The sequence below is a fragment of the Lolium rigidum genome, chromosome 5 (genome assembly GCF_022539505.1).
Source record: "Lolium rigidum isolate FL_2022 chromosome 5, APGP_CSIRO_Lrig_0.1, whole genome shotgun sequence".
In the NCBI taxonomy this organism is placed as follows: Eukaryota; Viridiplantae; Streptophyta; class Magnoliopsida; order Poales; family Poaceae; genus Lolium; species Lolium rigidum.
Genome location: NC_061512.1, coordinates 213416627 through 213439025, shown reverse-complemented (window position 1 = coordinate 213439025; position 22399 = coordinate 213416627). Strand labels below are relative to the sequence as shown.

The window sequence follows — 22399 nt, the reverse complement described above, 5'->3', positions numbered from 1 at the left end:
TTAACTAGAAACATTAATACATGTGTGTTTTATAAACATAAAAGTGTCCCTAGTAAGCCTCTTGTTAAACTAGGTTGTTGATTAGTAGATGATCATAGTTTCATGCATGAATATTGGATGTTATTAATAACAAGATCATATCATTAGGTGAATGATGTAGTGGACATACACCCATAGTAAGCGTAGCATATGATCAAGTCATTAAGTTCGTTGTGCTTCAAGCTTTAAGATGCATAGTAACCTAATCCTTCGACCATGAGATCATGTTAATCACCTACACCGGATGGATGCTTTGATGACACCAATCACTACTTCGTAAATGGTTTGTTATAAAGGTGGCATTAAGTGTTCGGAAAGTATAGGTTGGAGCACGTGGATCAATAGTGGGATTTGTCCATCCAAATGACAAATATATATACTTTGGGCCCTCTCGGTGGAATGTCATCCAACTAGCTTGCAAGCATGTGACTGGCTCACAAGGGATGTCATATCACGGTACGAGTAAAGAGTACTTATCAGTAATGAGGTTGTACTAGGTATAGAGATATCGATGATCAAACTTCGGATAAGTAAAATATCGCGCGACAAAGGGAATCAATATCGTATGTAAATGGTTATTTCAATCATGAATTCATCGTTGAATATGTGGGATCCATTATGGATCTCTAGGTCCACTATTGGATATTGATCAGAGAAGTGTCTCGATCATGTCTGCATAGTTCACGAACCGTAGGGTGACACACTTAAGGTTCGATATCGTTTTAAGTAGATATGGAATATGGAATGGAGTTCGAATATTGTTTTGAGTCTCGGATGGGATCCAGGATATCACGAGGAGTTCCGGAATGGTCCGGAGAATAAGATTCATATATAGGAAGTCACATTCTAAGTTTGGGAATGGTCCGACAAATTTGTGGAAGGTTCCGGAAGGTTCTAGAATCATCGGAACAATTCTCTATGGCAGGTGGAGTCCCGGAGGGACTCCACCAGCCCTAGCCGACCCACCAAGTGGGAAGGTGGATTCTATGGTGGACTCCACCATCTTGGCTGGCCAAACAAGAAGGAAAGGGAGGAATCCCTCTTCCTCTAGGTTTCCAATTTTGGTAGGTTTTGCATTTGGACTCCAAAGTGGTTTTTTGGGGGAACCCTAGGTTTTCCACCTATATATAGAGGAGGAGAGGGGAGGGGGCCGGGCATCACAAGCAGCCGCACCACCCATGGCACCCAAGGCCAGCGCCCCAAGCCCCTCTCTCTCCCAAAACCTAGCCCTTCCTCCTCATACCTCCCACACGGTTTAGGCGAAGTCCTGCCGGAGTTCTTCACCACCACCGTCACCACGCCGACATGCTGCCGCGATTCCGAGGGGGATCTACTACATCCTCTGCCCGCTGGAACGAAGGAGGATGTCTTCATCGACACCGTACGTGTGACCGAGTGCGGAGGTGCTGCCCGACTGTGGCACCGTCAAGATCTTCTAAGCGCTTTGAAAGCGGCAAGTGATCGACTGCATCAACCACGAGATTTATCTCGTTAACTCTTAGCGATCTTCGAGGGTATGTTGATCTTCACCTCGTTGCTACCATCTACTAGATTAAATCTTGGCTTGTTATTTGTTTTTGCGGTAGAATTTTTTGTTTTCTATGCTAAGAATCCCTGCATTTTCATCAATGATGTTGCAGAGAAAGATGGAAGTGCTCTCGCTTGGCTTAAAAGTCAGATAGGTACGCCTCTGCCTAATTAAAGGCCACAGTGTTTGCCTCTTTAATCCTTCATCATAATTCTTTGCTTATTATGGCTACAATCTGTTAGTCACATTTTATTGATCATCTAATTCTTATGTCACCCTTGCTTGTGCAGCTCTCCCTGATGTGTACTGTTCTTGTGCTTCCTCCTATCCATGATTATTAATTGACATGTGCTATCTCGTTTGATCATTTGTAATAGCCACTGAAGGTTTCTAACCTTCAAATTGCAGCCTGGGGATCATGAAAGGTCCACAGGCATTTCATTTTGGTTGGTATTGATTGTGTCGCTCTAGCCATAGTTACCCATTTGTGTGAAAGACTTTTCTTGCGATAGTCAGTCTCTTTGTCATTTCTAGTACACACATTTATCGTATTTTCCTGTTCATAACTCCCGTTCTATGCAATAGTACCAGTTCATGTAGCAATGAATTTAGTGTATTATGCTATCATGTATTCTTGTGGACAATACCATCGGTGTTCAGACATGAATTCGTTCATGTTATCGCTTTCCGTTTTGTTACTGGTAACAATAGAAGTGTGTTCTTTAAGATTTGAGCTCAAATACTCATTACCTGATAGTCATTCTTTTTCTATGCATATTAAAGTCGTGCACTGTGAATGGCTTATTTTGTAACAATTTACTTGTGGTGTTCTTCTTTTAGAATGAGGTTGCTAAAGTCAAGGCTGCTGGCAGGGCACTCCATGTGTTCTATGTGATGGCTCGGAGATCCGCAATTTGCACTCGGTGTGCACTGTTTGTTGCTTATCATCCATTGCTAGTTACATGATTCAACGATAAACTGTGATTGTTTGATTGAGCTGGAATACCTAAATTCTTGTTTGGATGATGGGAATTATTGCTTCTAGTATGTCTGTGAAAACGAGTACTACTCTCTGCTGCTTCTTTATCTTTAACTTACGTAAACTGATGAATTAAAATGCCAGCAGTCTGGTTGTGATAAACTTATGAGATCTTGTCCTCTACTTGTTGCATCAACAAGTGATTGTGAATTACTCCCTCCGTCCCAAATTAGTTGTCCTAATTTTTAAAAAAAATATGGATGTATCTAGACATATTTTAGTTTCTTGATGCATTCATATTTTAACAAACTTGAGACAACTAATTTGGGACGGAGGATAGTAGATTTTTATTGAATAGAAAACAAGTGTATTATCCCAGCATAACTTTAGAAGGGGAATGAACGTGGAAGGGGATTGGGGCTGGAAGAAGTGTTTTGGGTGAAGCAAGTGGTTTCACCAAAACCCCCAAGGTTAATACATTACAAAACTAAAAAAAAAAAAAAAAAAAAAAACCCTGCCGAACATGGCCTCACGGGATCGCCGCATGCCCGCATCGGTCGTGGGGGCGAGCGTCCGCGTCGTCCATGCGCGCCGGAGAGCTGCGAGCCGTAGAAACGCAAAGTAAAACGGGGGAGGTCATGTCTCCGTTCGCTTTGAGTTCGACCCGATGTGTTTTCTGGGAGTAATTTCTTGGGCTTACAAAACAGGTGTCACGTGTTCCTGGGTGCGTCGAATTGGTCTGGGAAAATACACGCACAAACCGCTCAAGACACGCCTGCGAAACAGGCCCTAACCCTAGATCGATGCTGGCGGTGGAGAGGGAGGTTGATGCGTTGCTGACGGCGGAGAAGCGGGAGGTGGTGTGCCGTTTCCGCGATTGCATATGCCGCTGGTTGTATTTTTCCCTGACAACTCGCGTCGCCCCCGGGATTGACTACGTCGACATCCCCAATGCCGACCGCCGCCCCGCCTGGTCGCTGCTCGTCGGCGTCACCGACGGCGCCTCCTCCCTACGGGTGAGCCGTCTCCGCGTGGCGCGATCCGGGCGTATCCTCGGCCGGAGCGACGACGCGCTCGACGTCTTCCACAACATGGTCCTCGCCAAGCCGCCACGCGACACCTTCGAAGCTGCCGCCGCACCCCTGGCTCCCGATTGCCCCTCTCTCTGCGTCGTTCGCTGCTACGACGACGATGAGCAACCCCAGGCCCTGCAGCTAACTCTGCAGCCGCAGGCCGACCACGACACCAAGGACAAGGAGTTGCCTCTGCCGGAGCTTGAAGGGACTTGTCCTTGCATACCAATCTTCGGCGACGGCCACGTCTGGGCTCTGTCCGCCACCCTGCTAGACGATGACATCGACTCGTTCCACGTCGTCACGCGACGCCTTGTCGACGGCATGCGGTGGGAGCACGTCGGCGCCCCCTTCACCGGCTCTGTCATACACTACAAGCGCCCGCCGTGGTCCGGCTACTTCCTCCAGGGCTACGCCGTGCTCCCCGACACCGACCAGATCCTCGTCTCCTTCCAAAACTTCGGCCTTTTCCTCACCTTCCACACCAAGTCTGGCCGCTGGACCCCGGTGCTCACCGACACCGAAGAACCAAGGTTGGAAGACTACCTTCCTATCCACGGCCGCGGCATATATGTCCGGCAGCACCAAGCCGTTTACATGCTGCGCGACAACACTATCTACGCCTACAAGCTCACCTACCATGAGCGTGCTCAGGGGACGCCGCTGCTCAAGCTGGATCCGCCTGTGACCATCGACTTCATCTGCCCTTTCATTCCCGAGAAAGGGTACGGGATCCTCGCCCGCCTCACCGACCGCCTCATGTGCTCCGTCTGGATCAGTCTCGCGTGGCGTAAGCCAGCATGCCCGTGCCACTACCTGCACGCCATCGTCACCACCTTCCACCTCCGCGACGAGTTTCAGGGAGGAATCAAGGTGCTGCACTCTACTTATCGCCGGGTAGACATACTGCCCAACCCACTGGCAGACCAGAAGTTCTGCTTTCTACAGTAAGCATACTAGCTAGCGAGTTCTCATTAATTTGATTGATCATGCGTGCATTCATGTTGGTCATCTCGATTGCTTACACTTTCGTTTGGTCTGTCAATTAGGGAGTACGCGGACCAGGGCTCTATGGTGCTGCAACAACATGGAGAAGTGCAAGAGGAGCTAATCAGTTCCCAGAACGTCGATGAACCATCTGAGATGCTTAGCTGTTGCAGGTCTTGCTTGATCTGAATTTAGCTTCATGTTTTAACCTAGCTTGCATCTGAATAATTTTCTCTTCGTGCATGCAGAAGCATGTTGGAAATCCGCCAAGTAAAATGCAGTCCCATTCGCTTCAGCGACTGTCGCATTATCCGCGACTGAGCTCGCCTGCGAAAGAAGCCCTCCTCGACAATTCCTCCCTTGTGACCGAGTCGAACCATTAGGTCGACCCTCCTCCAAAGCAACACAATGTCTGTTTTTCAAGTCCTGTTTGTGCCTAGAAGGTAGAAAAGTTCTTACAAGATCCAGAAAGTCCTGTGTTGTACCCCCGCAAAAAAAAGTACTGTTGTGCCTATGAAGACTGCTATAGCAACTATCAAGAAAGATCAGCTTATCATAGGCCAAGATGACTCACGATCAACTCATCTACCAGGCGGGCGCCAAGGATGACGATGGGAAGCTTCTTAAGCGGCGTTATTTGCAGACGAGTGTGATCGTTATTGGCACTAGTGTAGCTCAAACATACACCAAATACGCTCGTATTGTAACCTCTAAGTCAGTATGGCAGCGGACACCTCTTTTCGAACGGATGGGATGATGTGGACGTAGTATGACACCGGACACCTCTTTTAGGTGCAATTAGTTGTATTTTGGTGGTGGTAAAACTTCTTCTTTTTTTTTGAAGGGGAAGGACCTCGAAGGGTCCAGATAGCTGCATTAAACGGTGAGAATAGAGCATTATTTTTGTTGCCAAATACTAGTGTTTGAGATGATTTGTTGTCAATCAAATGAATAATGTGTTGTTCACAAATGTCTTTGATCTGAATTTTTACATACTGCTGGAGTATATCCTTGCTTTATGCTACTGAACCAAACTTACCAAGGGGTGGATGAGTTCTGAGCAGATGCGCCGGGCTCCACTAACAAATGACAAGCCATAGCCCTAGCCACCATATACCGATGCACAGCTACGCTTCGCTCATGGGTGCCTCTTCAGCGGATGGAGCATCGAGACCTCTTTATGGAGGTGTCTTCACGGTTGGAGGATACGGCGAGAGATATTTTTTCCCAACATGGGTGGCTGCGTGATCTTCGCCTGGATCCACCTAGCTAGTTTTTTTTATCGAGAACTTTGGATTTTTGTCGTCGGATGGTTTGGTGTTTTGTAACAGATATGTGTATGGTTGTGTGCATCCTAGCTATGCAGATGCCGTGTCTATTGCTTAAAGTAATAAAGTGCCCATTTTCGAGAAAAAAAAAAGCCCTAGCCACCATTTTCATAACATCCGCCGGTGGCACATCTGACTGTACGGCAAGGTCTCTGTGATGCTACTGGGACTGGGAGGTATAGAGCACAGTGACCTTGCTCCAGGGAAGGGGGCGTCGAAGTCCACAACAAGGTTGTCATGCTGCTGTTGGGAGGCATTGTTGGAGAAAACAGTGATCGAACTCCTGCTGCAGGGGGTGTCGTCGGAGTCCACGGCAAGCTCTTCGTGCTGCTGCTGGGAGACATCGTTGGAAAGCTCGGTGACCCGAGAGGGCGTTGGAGTTCCACGGCAAGCTCACCGTGATGATGCTGCATATGCTAGATGGTCATATAGGAGGACACGACGTGTTCCTGTAGCTAGGGGAGTAGTCCTGCCACTTTTGTTGGGGATTTAAGATGTGGTAGAAAGAATGGCAAACTCGCGGGCAGATGTATAAGGAAAATAGCAGGAGAAGTTGATGGGAGAGGGAAATATATACCGCGAAACGGTTTTCTCTCACTTATTGAGGATGAATGACGAACATCAATATTAGTCATGCTCTAGCTTATGTGATAAGCAATGAATGATCAAGATTTTGAGTGCTTGATTCCAAGTGAATAATTTAAGTTATGGCTCTAAGTCGGTGTCATGATAGCCTCATGAGTTGAGCTATGGTTTACTAAGATTTAGAGCATGCAAATAAATGAATAATTCTTTATACACCTCAAGATAGTATGATAGAGCATGAGAAGGTACAAGGTTGACCAATACAAAGAGTGAAGAATAGATTCAAGTTTGGTCAACACATAAAGCATGAAGAATGTGCCACGTGAAGTCATGTGGTATGGTGAGCCTTGTCAATTATGCTTTATGAACTAACCCATCATATATGTGCCCTTGTGTTGTCTATGTGGGTTAGGTATCTTTCCATGGGCATGCATCAAAAGTGAGATCTCATATAGCCCATGAGAGGATGCATCAAGTGGTGATCATCATCAAGGTCGAGTTGGACAAGTTCAAGATGAGCATCTCAAGAGGATCACATGCTTGAAGCTTACCGTCCATTTGATGATAATGGACATGTGCAGATGTGCATCAATGGAGCTTTCTCATCATGGTGTATGGGAGAGCATTTGTGAGTCTTCACGAAGCAACAATGATCAAGTGAGGCATTCCGGCTTGAGTGGAGCTTGAGGAGTTATCATCAAGATCAAGCGGGATGCGCAAGGCAAAGGTATGACCTTGCTAGGTTTTCCTTTTACCGGTCTCAAGGTGGTTGTTGGGAAACCGGGTTATAGGATAGATAGCCGCACTATCAAGAGGGGCTTTCGGTTGGGTAACTTGATCACATCGTCTTAGGGAGTTCAATCCTTTGCATACTTTGCATATCCCTATTGCTTCTTGGTGTTTCTCTGTGTGAGGTTCTTGAGCTTGCTGCTAGCTTTACAACAAGCCCAAGTTCATCGATTACGGAATCCGCATGCATCATCTATTGCGTTTTCGAGTTTGGACGTCTTCATCATTTCTTGACGGTGGGAGACTCCCTCTCTAGAATCATCTAAAAATATTCTGTGAGGAGTCTCCATATTTCCAACAAAATTGGTTTCATATCAATTGTAGTTCGGGAGCATTTTCTATTTAAAAGAAAAGGAAAAGGTTTTTCAGGGGTCCCGAATTCCGGCCTCTGGCCCGGTCTACCGGGTGCTGCTGCTGGTCAGTCCGACACCGAGCCCGGCATGCCGAGTGCTGCTACCGAGCGGGCCGACATCTCGCTCGGCCCACCGGGTGTGGTGCCGACCGGCCCAGCGTCCTGGTTTGTTCGGCCTCTGGTCCGGCCTGCCGGGTGCTGCTACCGGTCTGCCCGGCCCCTGGCCCGGCCTGCCGAGTGTGCTGCCGGGTGGCCCGGCACCTGGTCCGGCCCTGCTGGGATGTATGCCGGGTTGCCTGACTTTCTGCCCGTTTTTCTCATCCAACGGTTATATTTCTCCCTAGACTATAAATAGGCCTGCTTCCACCTTGGGCTGGGTAAGTTCTCACACTCTCTCTCTCTTTTCCATTATTGCCTTTGAAGAACTTGCCCTATCTCTTGATTCTCCCTATGATTCTTGCTCATTCTTGAGGGATCTAAGAGAGGAGATCTAGATCTACAACTCCAGCAATCCATTCCTCCTCTTTGTGAGGGGAACTCTTGGGATCCAAATCTTGGAGTCATTTGTTGATTTACTCCATTGTTCTTCCTCTCTGATCTCATCTTAGCATTTGTTGCTTTCATGAGATTCGAGTGTGAAGGATTTGAACACCTCTAGTGTTCTTGCTTTGCATCATTGCATAGTGTTGAGCTCTCCACCACGATTAGTTCGAGTGAGAGACCGTGAGCTTGTTACTCTTGGAGGGAGACCTCCTAGTTGGCTTGGCGGTTGGTGCTCCGATGATCTCTTGTGAAGTGGTTGTGGAGCTTGCCATCTCCGAAGTGAAGGAAAAGCTAACCATAAGGAAAGGGTCATTATCCTTCGTGGGTTTGGCTCGGTGAAGAAGGTGGGCCTTCGTTGTGTTGGGGAATCCTTCGTGGGACCCCCACCTCTCCAAACGTGACGTAACTTCTTGCAAAGGAAGGGAACACGGGAATACATCTTCGTCTCCGCGTGCCTTGGTTATTTCTATACCCGAGCTCACTTTCCTTGTGATAGCCATCGTGCTTGAAGTACATATATCTTGCTATCACTTGTACTACATATATCTTGTGCCTATCTTTCTTAGCTCTAGTTGTTGTTGTTGCACTTAGGTGAGCCTAGCATATTTAGGATTTGTGCTTGTAAAATAAACGTTAGTTTAATTTCGCATTCTTAGCAGACAAATCCGTAAGTGTTTTTTAAAACGCCTATTCACCCCCCCCCTCTCTAGGCGACATCTCGTCCTTTCATCATGAATACAGTATGCATCTATAAATAACGCTCAATCAAGATAACACTAAAGCATAGAATAGTTAGCCATATAAAAATAGATTTCACCATCTCAAATTAACATAGATTCTCATAATCATGTAGAGCAGCTCATACGATATAAATATATTGAAGAACACATAGACACTACTGTATAGCTACTACTACCGTAGACTCGTACATCTCGGATATGACTACTCTACTCACTTCTTATCAGCAGAGCAATGAACTGACGATACTTGTTCGATTATGGTAGTTAATTTCTCTAGAATGACCTTTAGAAGTTGGATATGCTTATGTTCTCTCCCAAGATGGTGTGTCAACGACATGTGGATATTGTGACACCGGCAATGGAGAGTTTTTTTTTTCAAGTCTATGTGGGTGACTCAATGGCTACTCTGCTCGTCTTCGTCTTCGTCTTCTTCAGCGATGTGACGACGCCATAGTGAGCGGTGAAGGATTGAGCCCAACATATAGTTTTTGAGGTTTTTCTTTACAATTGCACATTTTTCCTGTCTCTAGTATGGGCATCTGTCCATCGTACTCAAGGTTTAGTTGTTAGCACAACCATATTAAAACAGTAAATGTTTTTTCACCGTGTGGTGTGTAGATATTTATGAACAATGAATTTAATTTATATAAAAATTATAAATACGAAATGTACATTTCATCTTCTGATTTGATCATACTTGAAAACAAGGCTCGTGGGTTTAAGAGGACCAATAAAAATTAATGTAGTAATTAAAGTACAATCTATAAAATTAACTATTAGAAGATTATCCTACAAATCCGGTTTGATCAAAAAATGGATAGCTTACATTTTTATAATATTATGTAGCTAAATAGATATTTCATGGAGGTGGCGCTTTGGCTCATAGATGCATATGCATATATTATAAAGAAATACATATATTTTTAAAAGAATGTCATAAACATCTGAAACAAAATTTTGCGTGGACATCTAAACATACTATGTTTGTACATAAGTTTTTAGAAAAAAAAATATTTTATGTGGCACGTGTATAAAGATAAAAAAAAAAGTCCCATACATAACCATGTCGGACCACTAAAATTTATCTTTTTCACACAGGATACAAAAATACTTTAAAAAAAATTTGTGAGCGAACATAGAATGGCTAGATGTACATGTGAAATTTTATTTCAGTTATTTTTAACATTGTGGAATGTATCTTCACACTATAAATTTATATATACCAGTGAGCCGAATTGGATTTCGCGGAATATGAACAAAAATTTGGTGCGTGTACGTCGAAATTATATGAATGCACGCCAAATTTCGCGGAAAACTGACTTTTTCGTGCCATGTGTAAAAAACATGAAGAAATGTATCATGAAAAGCTCTTTTTAAGCATAAAATTTTGTCTTTTTTGCACGCGATACAAAAAATGCCGGTTTTCGGCGATATGAACTGATGAGCACATAGGATGTCCACATGTATGCATCAATTTTTCGTATTTTTTTACACTTTAAACTATGTTAGTAGTCGTTGTAAAAACCGGAAGCATATGCTTTCAGGCACAAAAATGCTTCGCAACTTGCTTTATCTATGGATGGATGTATATTTAACAGAGCCCCTGGATTTTGATTTCCCGCCGGGCGGCGCGTCGTGCGTGCCGGATGGCCGCCGCCGCGGGGCACGCATGCGGCACAAATCAACAAAATCACACGGACTCATTGACGCATGCCTTGCCACCACACCAGCCATGCCCTCAGCGCGCGGGCGTGCTTACACGAGGCGGCCCAGACTCGGAGGTCGGAGCCTTGTTCCCACCCGGGACGTGGCAGATGCGGTCTGACCACTCCCCACGGCCACCGCCTAAGCTTAAGCTCCTTTTCTTCTTCACCCATTGTTCTCCTGCCCCAGCTACACAGCCACGCAGCGTCCCTCCTCTCGTCTTCCTTCCCAGCGTCCTCGCCGCCGGCGCCATGTCGTACAACAAGACCGCCTCCATCACCGCGGAGACCATAAATCCGAGGGTACGGCTCGTTCATGCATCCTTCTTTTGGCACTAAATGCAAGCCACGGTTCTGTTCTTACATGAAAAATAGATGGGGTTAACATGTACATATGGCTCCGTTTGAAGGTCAAGACGTTCAACTATGAGCCCTGCGGCGAGATTGCTACGCACGCTGAGGTAATCCTAAGAACCTACCTGCACTCTGCAGAGTGCAGACACCTCCGCAGCTATCAATTTTGACTAATGTAGATTATACGTACACCACTTGTGTAAGCGCACACAGAGATTCCTGTAATCTACTCCATTCTGCACGAACTTTGATCTTCGATGATGTTACACTTATGTGGAAACATTGGTTATAAACCTTGTTTTCTTGTATGCCTGGCTTTCTGTCATCCAGCGCCTGCAGGAGGAGCTGAAGAAAAATCCAGGTTCTCGCCCATTCGAAGAGGTGCGTGCTTGCCATCAATTGTGTTATATACTCCAAGCTAGTAGTGATTCTGGTCAAAAGAAATTATGATATATAAGTAATTTCCTTCTAGCAGATAATATACTGCAATCTTGGGAACCCCCAGGCTCTCGGTCAGCAACCCATAACTTTCTTTCGCGAGGTTACAGTTCTTACGCTCTTAAAAAAACTAAATTGGTAAATACGACATAGATGCTTCATGCCAATTGATATATTGCCTTCAGGTTCTTTCTCTGTGTGACAACCAAGCCCTCCTGGAGAGAGACGAGGCTCGTTTGTTATTCAGGTTGTTGGACACTAAGTAGCTCGATTTTATTTTGGCATCACTCTTGCTACAATCGTTCAAAAAAAAGACAGAACAAGCAAACAGTGGTGGATATTGATCCCCTGATTCAAATTTTTTCTAGTAGAAAAAACTCGCATCTCGACACAATATTTGACTGGCGGAAAATTAACAGGCACTCTTTCCATCTAATATTACAGCCCATGCGCCATTAAAAGAGCGCAGAAGATTATCGAGGCAATGCCTGGCAGAGACTCCGGCCCATATACTCCCAGTCAGGTACTTGTTGGAGTACATGCTCGAGTGGTGTGATGTTTGGACTGCACTAGTTCACTAACATTCACAAATCACCAGGATCAACTTGCTAGAATGTCCTGGCTTAGTCGAATGAAGATATATTTTTCCTTTCAAATTCGGAATTATTATTTGGTTTTTCAATCATGACCAGGGAATCAAAAATTTGCGTGAATCGGTCGCCGATGGCATCGCTGGGAGAGATGGTTATCCATCAAGGCCAGAAGACATTTTTCTGACAGATGGAGCGAGTGCAGCGGTAATACTCTATTACTCTGCACTCCAGAGAGATCCATCACATCTCGATATCCTAAACGTGCCTGCCTTTTTCTTTTCTTCCTTCCAGATAAATTTGACTTTGCAGATGCTCATAAGATCGGAGGAAGATGGAATTTTATGTCCTTTACCTGAATATCCACTATACTCGGCTTCCATTATACTCCATGGTGGAACCATGGTATGGTGCTAGCTTTATGAAAGAATCAAGCAACATTTGCAATTCCTCAGAATAAGTTTGTTAATTAACTCTCAAACTTGTAAAACAGGAACGTGTGTAAAAGTACCAGTTACTGAATTCAGTATTTGGGTACCATATAACCTTAATGGGGATGGTGATGTAAAAGTACTGCTCATTTTAGTTCATGCAAGAAATGACCCAAGTTACTGAATTGAGTTTGTAGGTACCATATAACCTTAGTGAGGATGGTGATTGGGGGCTTGAGATTTTCGAAGTGAAGAGGTGTTTGGAGGAGGCTCGCATAGCCGGTTTGACTGTTCGAGCCATGGTGGTCATAAATCCTGGAAATCCTACTGGACAGGTATGGAAACAGATAATTATCTCTCACAGTACCATACTATATATGAATTGGATAATACTTTAAAATTTCTGAAAAAAATTACCTGTAAAAAGAAAGAATCAACCCATCGTCCAAATGATATGTGGGAGGCGGTCCTGCAAGTAGCATTACTATCAGGCAAACTCCAAAGTTTCTTGCTCAACATTTGCATGCTTTGTTTTAGGTACTCTCTATCACCAACCAGGAGGAGATAGTGGAATTTTGTCGGAAAGAAGGTTTAGTTATACTTGCCGACGAGGTACGCCCTTTGTAAATGGCATATCCTGTTCGTTCTGTAAGTTGCATTTGTTGTGTCTGCAGAAAGCAAGTTCAGCTATTGCTAATGATGATTTTTGATTAATTAACTACATATGTTTATAGGTATACCAAGATAACATTTATGTGGAGAATAAGAAGTTCAATTCTTTCAAGAAAGTTGCCAGATCACTTGGGTACAACACGAATGACATCTCTATAGTGTCATACCATTCGGTTTCAATGGGTAAGCCTCCGTACCTAAAAGCATGGGTTGAAAAACAAAGGTTATTCTCATCATCTGAACTCTTGCAGGGTTCTCTGGAGAATGTGGCAGAAGGGGAGGCTACATGGAGATATGTGGTTTTGGTGAAGATGTGATCGGTGCGATTTGCAAGGTGGCCTCTCTGACTCTTTGCCCCAACATAGGTGGTCAGATATTGACCAGCCTAGTTATGGATACACCTAAGGTTTGTCCTGCCCATCTCATGTTTTATTTTACTTTTAATGTATGTATGTATCCAGAAATTGCCATCATAGAAAGGGGCATGTGTGTTTTAACAAGTTTATCTTGATATCTGCAGATAGGGGACGATTGTTTTGAGAGATTTTTGGCCGAGAAGGAAAGCATTGACTCATCTCTGGCCAAGCGTGCCAAGGTATCCTCCTACATTCAGTTTGGTGTCACAACCACACCGCCTTTCTTCTGCCTCCATCGGAAGTACTAAGGATGAAACTGAACAAAAACCAATTCGCAAAAAAAAAAAAAAAAAAAAAAAAAAACTGAACCAAAACCAGCTTTGCATACCTTGAAACATTGTGGCTTCCCTTGTCTTGGTTACAGACCTTGGAGGAGGCGTTCTGCAGCTTGGAGGGCGTTACCTGCAACAAGATAGAGGGCGCAATCTACCTCTTCCCCAGGATCCACCTCCCTGCAGCAGCGATCAAAGCTGCCAAGACCGAGGGCCTCTCCCCTGACATTTTCTATGCGTGCCGCCTCCTCGACGACGCCGGGATCGCCGTCGCCCCTGGCTCCGGGTTCCACCAGGTCAGACTCTTATATCTGCAAACAGAAATCATTTTCTTCAGATTGTAAAATGTGTTGCCTGACTATGGCATTGATCTTCTTGCAAATGCCCGGGGCGCGACAAGATCTCTGGACGCCACAAGGCCGCCGGGACATGTCACATCCGGTGCACGATCCTCCCCGGCGAGGACAAGATCAAGGAGATGATCTCACGCTTTAAGGCCTTCCATGAGGCCTTCATGAACGAGTTCCGCGACCGAAACTGATGCAGAGATCGCAGCTGGGCGGCAGTCTGCTCTTGGATCCCTGTAAATTAAACCTGTGTTGTACTACTAGTAAATAAAACTTCTGCAACAGACACCGGTGTATTCCTCTCCTTTTCAACTAATAAAAGAGATTAGCTGAAGATTTCTTGACATCACCTGGTCGGACGTGTTAGAGATATATTTGGTAGTAGTATATGATTTGTAATCATCTCCTGCCTTATCTCTAGGATTGTCTTCCTGACTTCCAAGATTTGTACCCCTATATATACTCGTCCGAGAGGCTCAATACAATATCCAACATATTTCGCATATCTCTCTCCCTCTCTATCGTTCTACATGGTATCAGAGCAACGTTGATACTAACCTAGCCGCCGCCCAAGCTTCCGCGCCGCCCCGCCCCGGGGAGATACTAAGTGGATCCAAGTTCCTTCTCCTCTTGAGTGGTGGTGATGTATGAGATCTTGTCGAGGCAGCGGCTATGGAGTCTTCAAGGCGGCAGGGCTCCGCCGTGGAGGTATGTGGTTATGGGGTGTATCTCCCTTGGCTCCTCCCCTCTTTATATAGGCCTAGGGGGTCTCCAATAGCTCCTCCCACGTTGCCTTTGACCTAAGAAAGGTCTAGGAACAAACGGGGACGGATTCTGCGAAGAAACGCGTTCAGAAAGGCCTTTTTCCGCGTGTCCAGGCCCGTGGTACGGCCGGACGGTACGGCCAGATATGTCTGTACCGATTGTCGTTAAACTTGCAGATGTTTTTCGTATTTTGGCCGCCATTTTCTCATACGAACTTCGATTTGGGTATTCTTTGTCTCGTTGAACTCGTATGGATGAGAGCTACAATACCATCATCTTAGATCTTTATTTTGAGATGATGGAAAAAAATGTCACTTTTTCCACTCCTCAAATGACTAAGTCAACATAATAAAATCTTACTAAAACTACTAAATATGCGATGCTCATATGAAAATAAACAAGAACTCGTAAGTATGCAAAATAAGCTGGAGCATGAAATAAGTGACAATATGAGTAATAGTATTATTAAAAACATCAGTGAAATAGTGCTAAATATCGAGCTATCACATGCCAACCGTCTGATGTCTCTCTTCCTATTTTTTTGTTGTTGCTTCCTATTCTGTTAGTGCCATCTGCCCATATCATGCTAGTTAGGGTTGAGTGTACATTAACTTGTAAGGCCATGCTAGGGGTTGTTCCTACCTATAAATCAACATGTAATCTCCACCAAGATCCCTGAAACAAATATGGTATCAGAGCCTTCCCCTTCTACTTTTGTCTAGTAATCAACCAAATCCATCCATCGAGACCCCCCCCCCCCTCAGTCATCATCAGCATCAATAATCAATTCTCCGAGAAATTAACTTGGGAGAATTTTCTCTGATGGCTTGCCCATGTTCTTCGAAAACTCAAGGGCTCTTAGCTCTTCAGGTTCCTTGATGATACCATGAAGGTGCCAGCAAGAACCACCACCGTCGAGTCTCGAGTCATGCCGAATCCAGTGGTTGCTCTGTGGGAAGCACAAGATCAAGAGATACTTGACTATACGTTGAACTCCCTATCCAAGGAGGTCCTCATCCAAGTGGCAGCGCTGACGAGATCCAAGTCTGTGTGGGATGCAGAGCATGTTCACCTCAACATCACGCTCCCGGATTAACAACCTTCGTAGAGCCCTCGCCAACGGTAGGAAGGAGAAGAAGATAGTGGCAACCTACTTCGCGGAGATGAAATCGTACGCAGAAGAGCTCGCCAGGGCTGGTAAGCCACTTGTAGCTCCTATATTGTAGAAGGGTTCGACGAGAACTACAATCCTATTATGTCGACCCTGGATGCACGCATGGATGAGGTCAATCTTGATGAACTTTTTGTGCAAATGTTGAACTTCGACCAGCATGATGAACTCCTCGGCGGATCAACCATGGACAACAATGGTGGCTTCAAGTACTCCGCAAACTACTCCGCATCAAACGAACCATCTAGCCCAGTCAAACGAACATGTATGGGAAGATCCTAGCCTTTTATGTGTTTTTCATCTGAAATTTTTTTGTTTGGAGGGAGGACACTGAAGCAAAGGTGAAATAACGAAGAATTACATTAAAAAGTCCCCCTTTAGTGATCTGTTCCTTGTAGCAGCAGACCCAACAGCGCCAAGAATGCACCAGAAATCATCTTCTCCAAAAGCGGCACCTTCAAAAGGGAACAGTGCACAAGCACCATCATCGCCTGACCATACATCATAGGTTTTCACCAAGGAGAGAGCTCGCGCTCATAAAACAATGCCTTCAACAAGGTCATTACCAGATACAACCAATATGCCATACCTTGGGTTTTCACCCTACTAGTTTAGACTCTGAATTTCTCTTGTGTTGTCACCCCCATTTGCCGATGTCGCTGCTCCAAGTCACGAGTCACCAAGCCAAATCCTCATCGCCACCAGGACTCGAACCACCATTACCAGTCCTCGGATCTCGGCTTCCATGCCATTCTCCGTGACTGACTTTGACATGGAACTAAGGACATGTCCCGTGATGGTAACTGACTGCAAAGCTTAGCATCGCTCCCTCTGAAACCAAACGATCAGAAAAAATATGGTTGTTTGCGACAGAATACTATCCGATCCAGCAATCTTACGCATCTCGTCCATTGGATTTTGTTGACCGCGCCTTCTAGAACTCGGCTTTATTCGGGCGAACCAACTGCCCCCACGCCGCTGCTCATCGACTGAATCTCTCTGAGGAAAGAGGAGGCAAGCCAACACACGAACAACACGCTCGCACCGGTCCTCTAGTCTCTGCCCCGAGCAACATGCCCAACGCAACAACGCAGCGAGTCCGGCTGCACCGAAAATCGGTAGCCTAGAAGTACAACCACTCCATCATCCCATGTACGGGTGTCCAATGGAAGCCCCGCCGGCATGAACAGGGCATCTCCCCATCACCATGGGCAGGCTACAGTGCTACACCTCGCACGGACAACATGCCGAAGGAGACGCCGCCACCATGTGGTCGGGATCGCCGCCCCAACCTCCACACCCAGAAGACAGTCGACGCCGTCCTCAGTCGCCACCAGCGATCCGCTGCAGCGATCCAACTCCCCGGCACCTTTGGCACCGGGCCCACCGCCACCCCGGTCTAGGCCGGCGGCAGCGGCGGCGGGGGAGGCCACTCGGCTAGGGTTTGGCCCCGTGTCGCCACCCCGGCCTAGGCTGCGTTCCCCCTACGCTTCTTGGTGGCCGTTAAATCCATCTTGCCAGTTGCACGACGATTACGCGCCAACAGCTAGCACCATGGCCAAAGGTCTGGAGTGGCAGCTGCTCCACCACATCCGTCATCGTGTTGAAGTCACGTCTCCCTTGTCTCTAGGTGTGCCCCCACCTGTGCTTCGCCGACTGCACCGCACCTCCGCTCTCTCCGCGGCTCCGCCTCTTTCTGGAAGATTAGTGAGGGTAGAATTGATAGTTTATTGTCAGTTTTGGAATAAAAATTGTGGTATATATTATGTGAGATGTCTTGTTAAATATAAGTTGACTGGCAAAATTTGGAATATTGTTTCTATTTATGGGGCTCCGCATAATAGAGATAAAGAGGTGTTCTTAATCGAACTAGTACATGTTTTACAAGCTAATTTTTTTCCTTTTGTTGTGGGTGGCGATTGTAGTATTATTAGAAAGAGTAGCGAGAGTGATAAACCTAGGAGGTTAAATAAATGGTCTACTCTGTTTAATGTTGTTATTAACCTTAAAGAATTAAAGGAGTTAGAATTATCTGGTACAAAGTTTACTTGGTCAAATAACCAGGAAGATCCGATTATGGCTAAGCTTGGTAGAGTTTTGGTTAGTATGGAATGGCAAAGGGGGTTTCCTTTGGTAGTTGTAAGGACTTTGCCTAGAATAATTTTGGACCATGCTGCTTTGATCATGGATGTGTGTTTAGAAAACAGTAAGGTGCCAGGCTTGTTTAGATTTGAATTGTGTTGGTTTTTGAGAGAAGATATTGATAGTGTTGTGAGTAAAGTTTGGCTTAAAGCGTTTCCGGGTAGGAATTTATTGGACTTTTGGCAAAATAGAGCCAGAGAGATAAGAAAGCATTTAAAAGGGTGGAATATTAATTACAATAGCGCCTATAAAAAGGGAAAAAAAATTAGTAGAACAAATCGATAAGATTGATAGAGAAAGTGAGGTGGTACGTTTAATGATGGATAAATTTATGGCTAAAAGAGATATGGAGGCTAGGCTGAACATTTTGGTCAAGGAAGAAGAAATCAAATGGATCCAAAGAGCAAAGGAAAAAAGATTTGCTAGAGGGGGATGCGATGACATCTTACTTCATGGAAAAAGCTAGCGGTAGGCGTAGAAAGAACATGATTTTATGTCTTGAACAAGATGGGATAAATATTAAGGGTGATAAAGATATTTTGTTATATGCAACTAGTTTCTACAAATCTTTATTTGGTCCGGCGGATAATATATATAATCTTTCTTTAGACATACATGAAGATCGTGTTTTAGATGATGTTGATAGAGTTTTTATGGAGCAAGAGTTTAGTTTAGATGAAATCAGAGTTGCTCTGTTTCAGATGAAGCATAATAAGTCGGCATGACCTTTATCAGCATTTTTGGCATTTGCGGAAGTATGACCTATTGTGTCTGTTTAATGAGTTTTATCATGGTAAGTAGAAATTTCTAGGTTGAATTATGCAATTATCACCTTATTACCTAAGGTTAATGATGTAGTAAGGTTACAACTTTTTAGGCCAGTTTGTCTAAGTAATGTAATTTTCAAGTTAGTGACTAAAGTAATCAATAACAAAACTATAGTTGTAGCAGATAAAGTGGTTGCTCCGGTCCAAACAGCTTTTATAAAAGGTAGGTATATCTTAATTGGTGTGATTGTTTTGTGAAGTGGTTAGAAAAAATAATAACGTCTTGATGTTTAAAGTAGATTTCGAGAAAGCTTATGATAATATAAACTGATCCTTTGTGTTAGATGTTTTGAGAATGAAAGGTTTCCCAGCTAAATATGCGAAATGGATTGAGGAGTTAATTATTAATGGTAATGTGGTTGTGATGGTAAATGGAACTTTGGGAAAGTACTTTGAAACAAACAAAAAAAGGCTGAGGCAGGGGGATCTCCTCTCACCTATTTGGTTTGACATAGCAGTAGATGTAGTACAGGTTTCGGTTAAAAGGGCGCATGATAGTGGTTTAATTAAAGGAGTGGTTCCACATTTAGTGGAAGGAGGTTTGACGATGTTACGATATGCCAATACTATTTTCTTTCTTGAAGCTAGTGAAGAGGGGGCTAGAAATTTCAAGATTTGTTGTGTAGTTTTGAGCATCTGTCGGGTTTGAAAATTCATTTCCACAAGAGTGAAATTGTTTGCTTTGGTCAAGCTAAAGTAGATTGTGAGATGTAGAAAGATATCTTTACCTGTGTAGAAGGTTCTCTGCCCATGAAATATCTAGGGATACCTGCTCATAGTGCTAGGCTTAGGAATGTCGATTGGAGACCCTCGGAGGATAAAATGGAAAAGAAGTTAGGAACTTGGCAGGGTAAGTTTTTCTCGTATGGTGGAAAGCTAATATTAATTAAAGGTAGTTTGAGTAATGTGCCATTTTTCATGATGTCTCTGTCCCCTTTGCTGAAAGGAGTAGAAAAGAAAATGGATATACCTAGGAAGAGGATGATGTGGAATGATAAGGAGGACGATAACAAATATCATTTAGTTAATTGGAAAGATGTTTGCCAGCCTGTGGACCAAGATGGCTTAGGGATAGTGGATCTAGGAGTTATGAATGTTTGTCCTTTAAGTAAATGGTTGTGGAAATTGGAAAATGAGGAAGGTTTATAGCAGAGTTTGATTTTAAATAAATATTGTAGGAGAAGTTTGTTAGTTGAGGTAAAGAAAAAGGCTGGGCAGTCTCATTTTTTCCGTGGGATATTAGATGTTAGAGATGTCTTTTATAGGTTTTGTAGAAAAGTAGTGGCTAATGGCGCTAATACACGCTTCTGGGAGGATTTATGGATAGAAGACTCTCCTTTTAATGTAAAGTTTGCTAAATTATATAACCTTACGTTTAGTGTTGGTATTCGAGTAGCTAGGGTGTTCGAGGAGGTGTGGAGTTGTGTGAGGTTCAGGACAACTTTGAATGGCAAGACGGCAGCCTTGTGGGCGGAGTTACAGGATACGTGTAGAGGGGTAGTGTTAAATGATGAAAGGGACAAATGTAAATGGTTACTGGAAAAATTGGGTCAATTCACGGTTAAGTCATTGTACAAGATATCGAAGTTGAACCAAGTTAGATGTCCCTTTAGGAAGTTATGGTTTATGAAGGTACCTTTAAAAATTAAGGTTTTTTTGTAGTTAGTGTTTAGAAAAGGTATTTTAACTAGAGATGTGTTTAAAAAAGAGAATGGGACGGTAATGGTAAATGTTTATCTTGTAGTGAAAATGAAAGTATAGATCAATTTTTTTGTACAATGCTCGATGGAGAAATATGCCTGGGGTTTGTACAATGTGCTTTAGACATAAAAACGGAATTTAGTTCAGTATCTGATATTATGGATTGGGTCTTCATGTTTCCTTCTAGTATGAGAGATTTAGTTGCTTCTGGGGTGGCTTCGGTCATGTGGGCTTTCGGAAAGACTAGGAATGTTGCGTGTTTGATGGTATCTTTCCATATGATCCTACTAGTGTTATAGCTAAGACGGCTTACTTGATGGATTTTTTTAGATAAAAAGGAATATATTAATATTAAAAGATATTAATTACATCTAGCCTCTGCAACAACGTCCCACCCTAGTGGCAGTACGGATACACATAACCAAAAAAGAATAAAGAAAACTAAGAAATAAAAGTCCCGCTACAGCATTTCAGACCTAGCAAGAGCAATACAACCACCACTGTGACAACACCTGAAATACAGACTCTCCAAAAGCGACGCCTCCAAGAAGAGAACAGTGCACCAGCGCCGTCGTCGCCCGACCAAAGGTTTTAGATTTTCATCCTGAAGATAATCCCCACTCTCAAAACAATGCCTCCAACAAGGTCATTGCCAGGCACAACCAGTTAAGGCCAGACCTTGGGTTTTCACCCTGAGATGTAAGACTCTGAACTTCACCTGTGCTGCCGCCCCCACATGCATACCACTGCTGCGGAGCCCGGAACGCCAAGCAAATCCCTCAGCATCACGGAGACTCGAACCTCCTTTAGCCAGTCCACCAATCTAGCCTTCATGATATTCCTTCTTATGACTTCACCATGGACCAAAAAGTCACCTGATGTCAACACAGAATAGAGCTTCGCTTCGCTCACTCCGGAACCAACGGTCGGAATAAAAACATGGGTGCGCGCGACCGAATACCACCCGATCCAGCAAACTCCAGGCAAAAGATGCACTGTTCCATTCGCCGGCTGTTCCATTCGCCGGCGGAGCTTTTCGGAACTCATCTCTCCAGCCAGATCAATGCAAACTGACATCTGGTGATCTTCATCTTCGCTTGCGAGAAACCCGAGGACCGCCACCAAAAACAAAGCAAGACCAGCAGCCCCCATGCCGCCAGTCCCTCCTGTCGGATCACCAGGGAAGAGGGCGGCGACACAGATCATGCGTACCACCGCCAAACCGTCACCGGGGCCGGAGGCCGCCATCGCTCCACCGAATCCTCCATGGCTACCGACGGAGAGCATCAGGCCCCGGCCAAGTAGCCGTGCCGCCCGGCTTCTTCCACCGGCGCTTCATCACCTCCCATGGAATGCCGCCGCGGAAACCCTCTCCTCCCCCTCGTCGTTCGACGGAAGGGGTGCCGCCACCGCGCCGCGAGGGCCGGGGCCGGAGCCGTGACCGGCAGCAGCGACGGCTGAGGGGCGGCGGTCCAGGAGCGGCTGCTCGGGGCGGAGCGGGCGGATCCTCCGCCGCCGCCCGGGAGGATATTTGGGTTAATCTGCAGATCCGAGATCGATGAGGCTTGCAACGCAGAGGAGCAAAAATGCTGCTGCGTGTGGCAGCTGAGATCTTTAGCAAGAAAAG

General features: G+C 44.9%; 1 protein-coding gene across 1 annotated transcript; it reads left to right on the top strand.

Annotated features, from left to right (window-relative positions):
* The first annotated feature begins 10888 nt into the window (after nucleotides 1-10888).
* LOC124655221 (alanine aminotransferase 2-like) lies at nucleotides 10889-14360 on the top strand. The gene is made up of 15 exons (XM_047194154.1): nucleotides 10889-10949; nucleotides 11057-11107; nucleotides 11331-11381; nucleotides 11476-11541; nucleotides 11624-11685; nucleotides 11883-11961; nucleotides 12131-12235; nucleotides 12323-12433; nucleotides 12657-12794; nucleotides 12997-13071; nucleotides 13194-13314; nucleotides 13383-13537; nucleotides 13652-13726; nucleotides 13912-14115; nucleotides 14220-14360. Exons 1-15 carry the CDS (start codon nucleotides 10899-10901, stop codon nucleotides 14358-14360), a joined length of 1485 nt encoding a protein of 494 aa, XP_047050110.1. The 5' UTR covers nucleotides 10889-10898.
* Nucleotides 14361-22399: the final 8039 nt, after the last annotated feature.

Coding starts and splice junctions, on each gene's coding strand:
- LOC124655221 (XM_047194154.1), top strand. CDS start 10,899: ATGTCGTACAACAAGACCGCCTCCATCACCGCGGAGACCATAAATCCG. Junction 13,315..13,382: donor ATACCATTCGGTTTCAATGG/GTAAGCCTCCGT, acceptor GAACTCTTGCAG/GGTTCTCTGGAGAATGTGGC. Junction 13,727..13,911: donor CTCTGGCCAAGCGTGCCAAG/GTATCCTCCTAC, acceptor TCTTGGTTACAG/ACCTTGGAGGAGGCGTTCTG.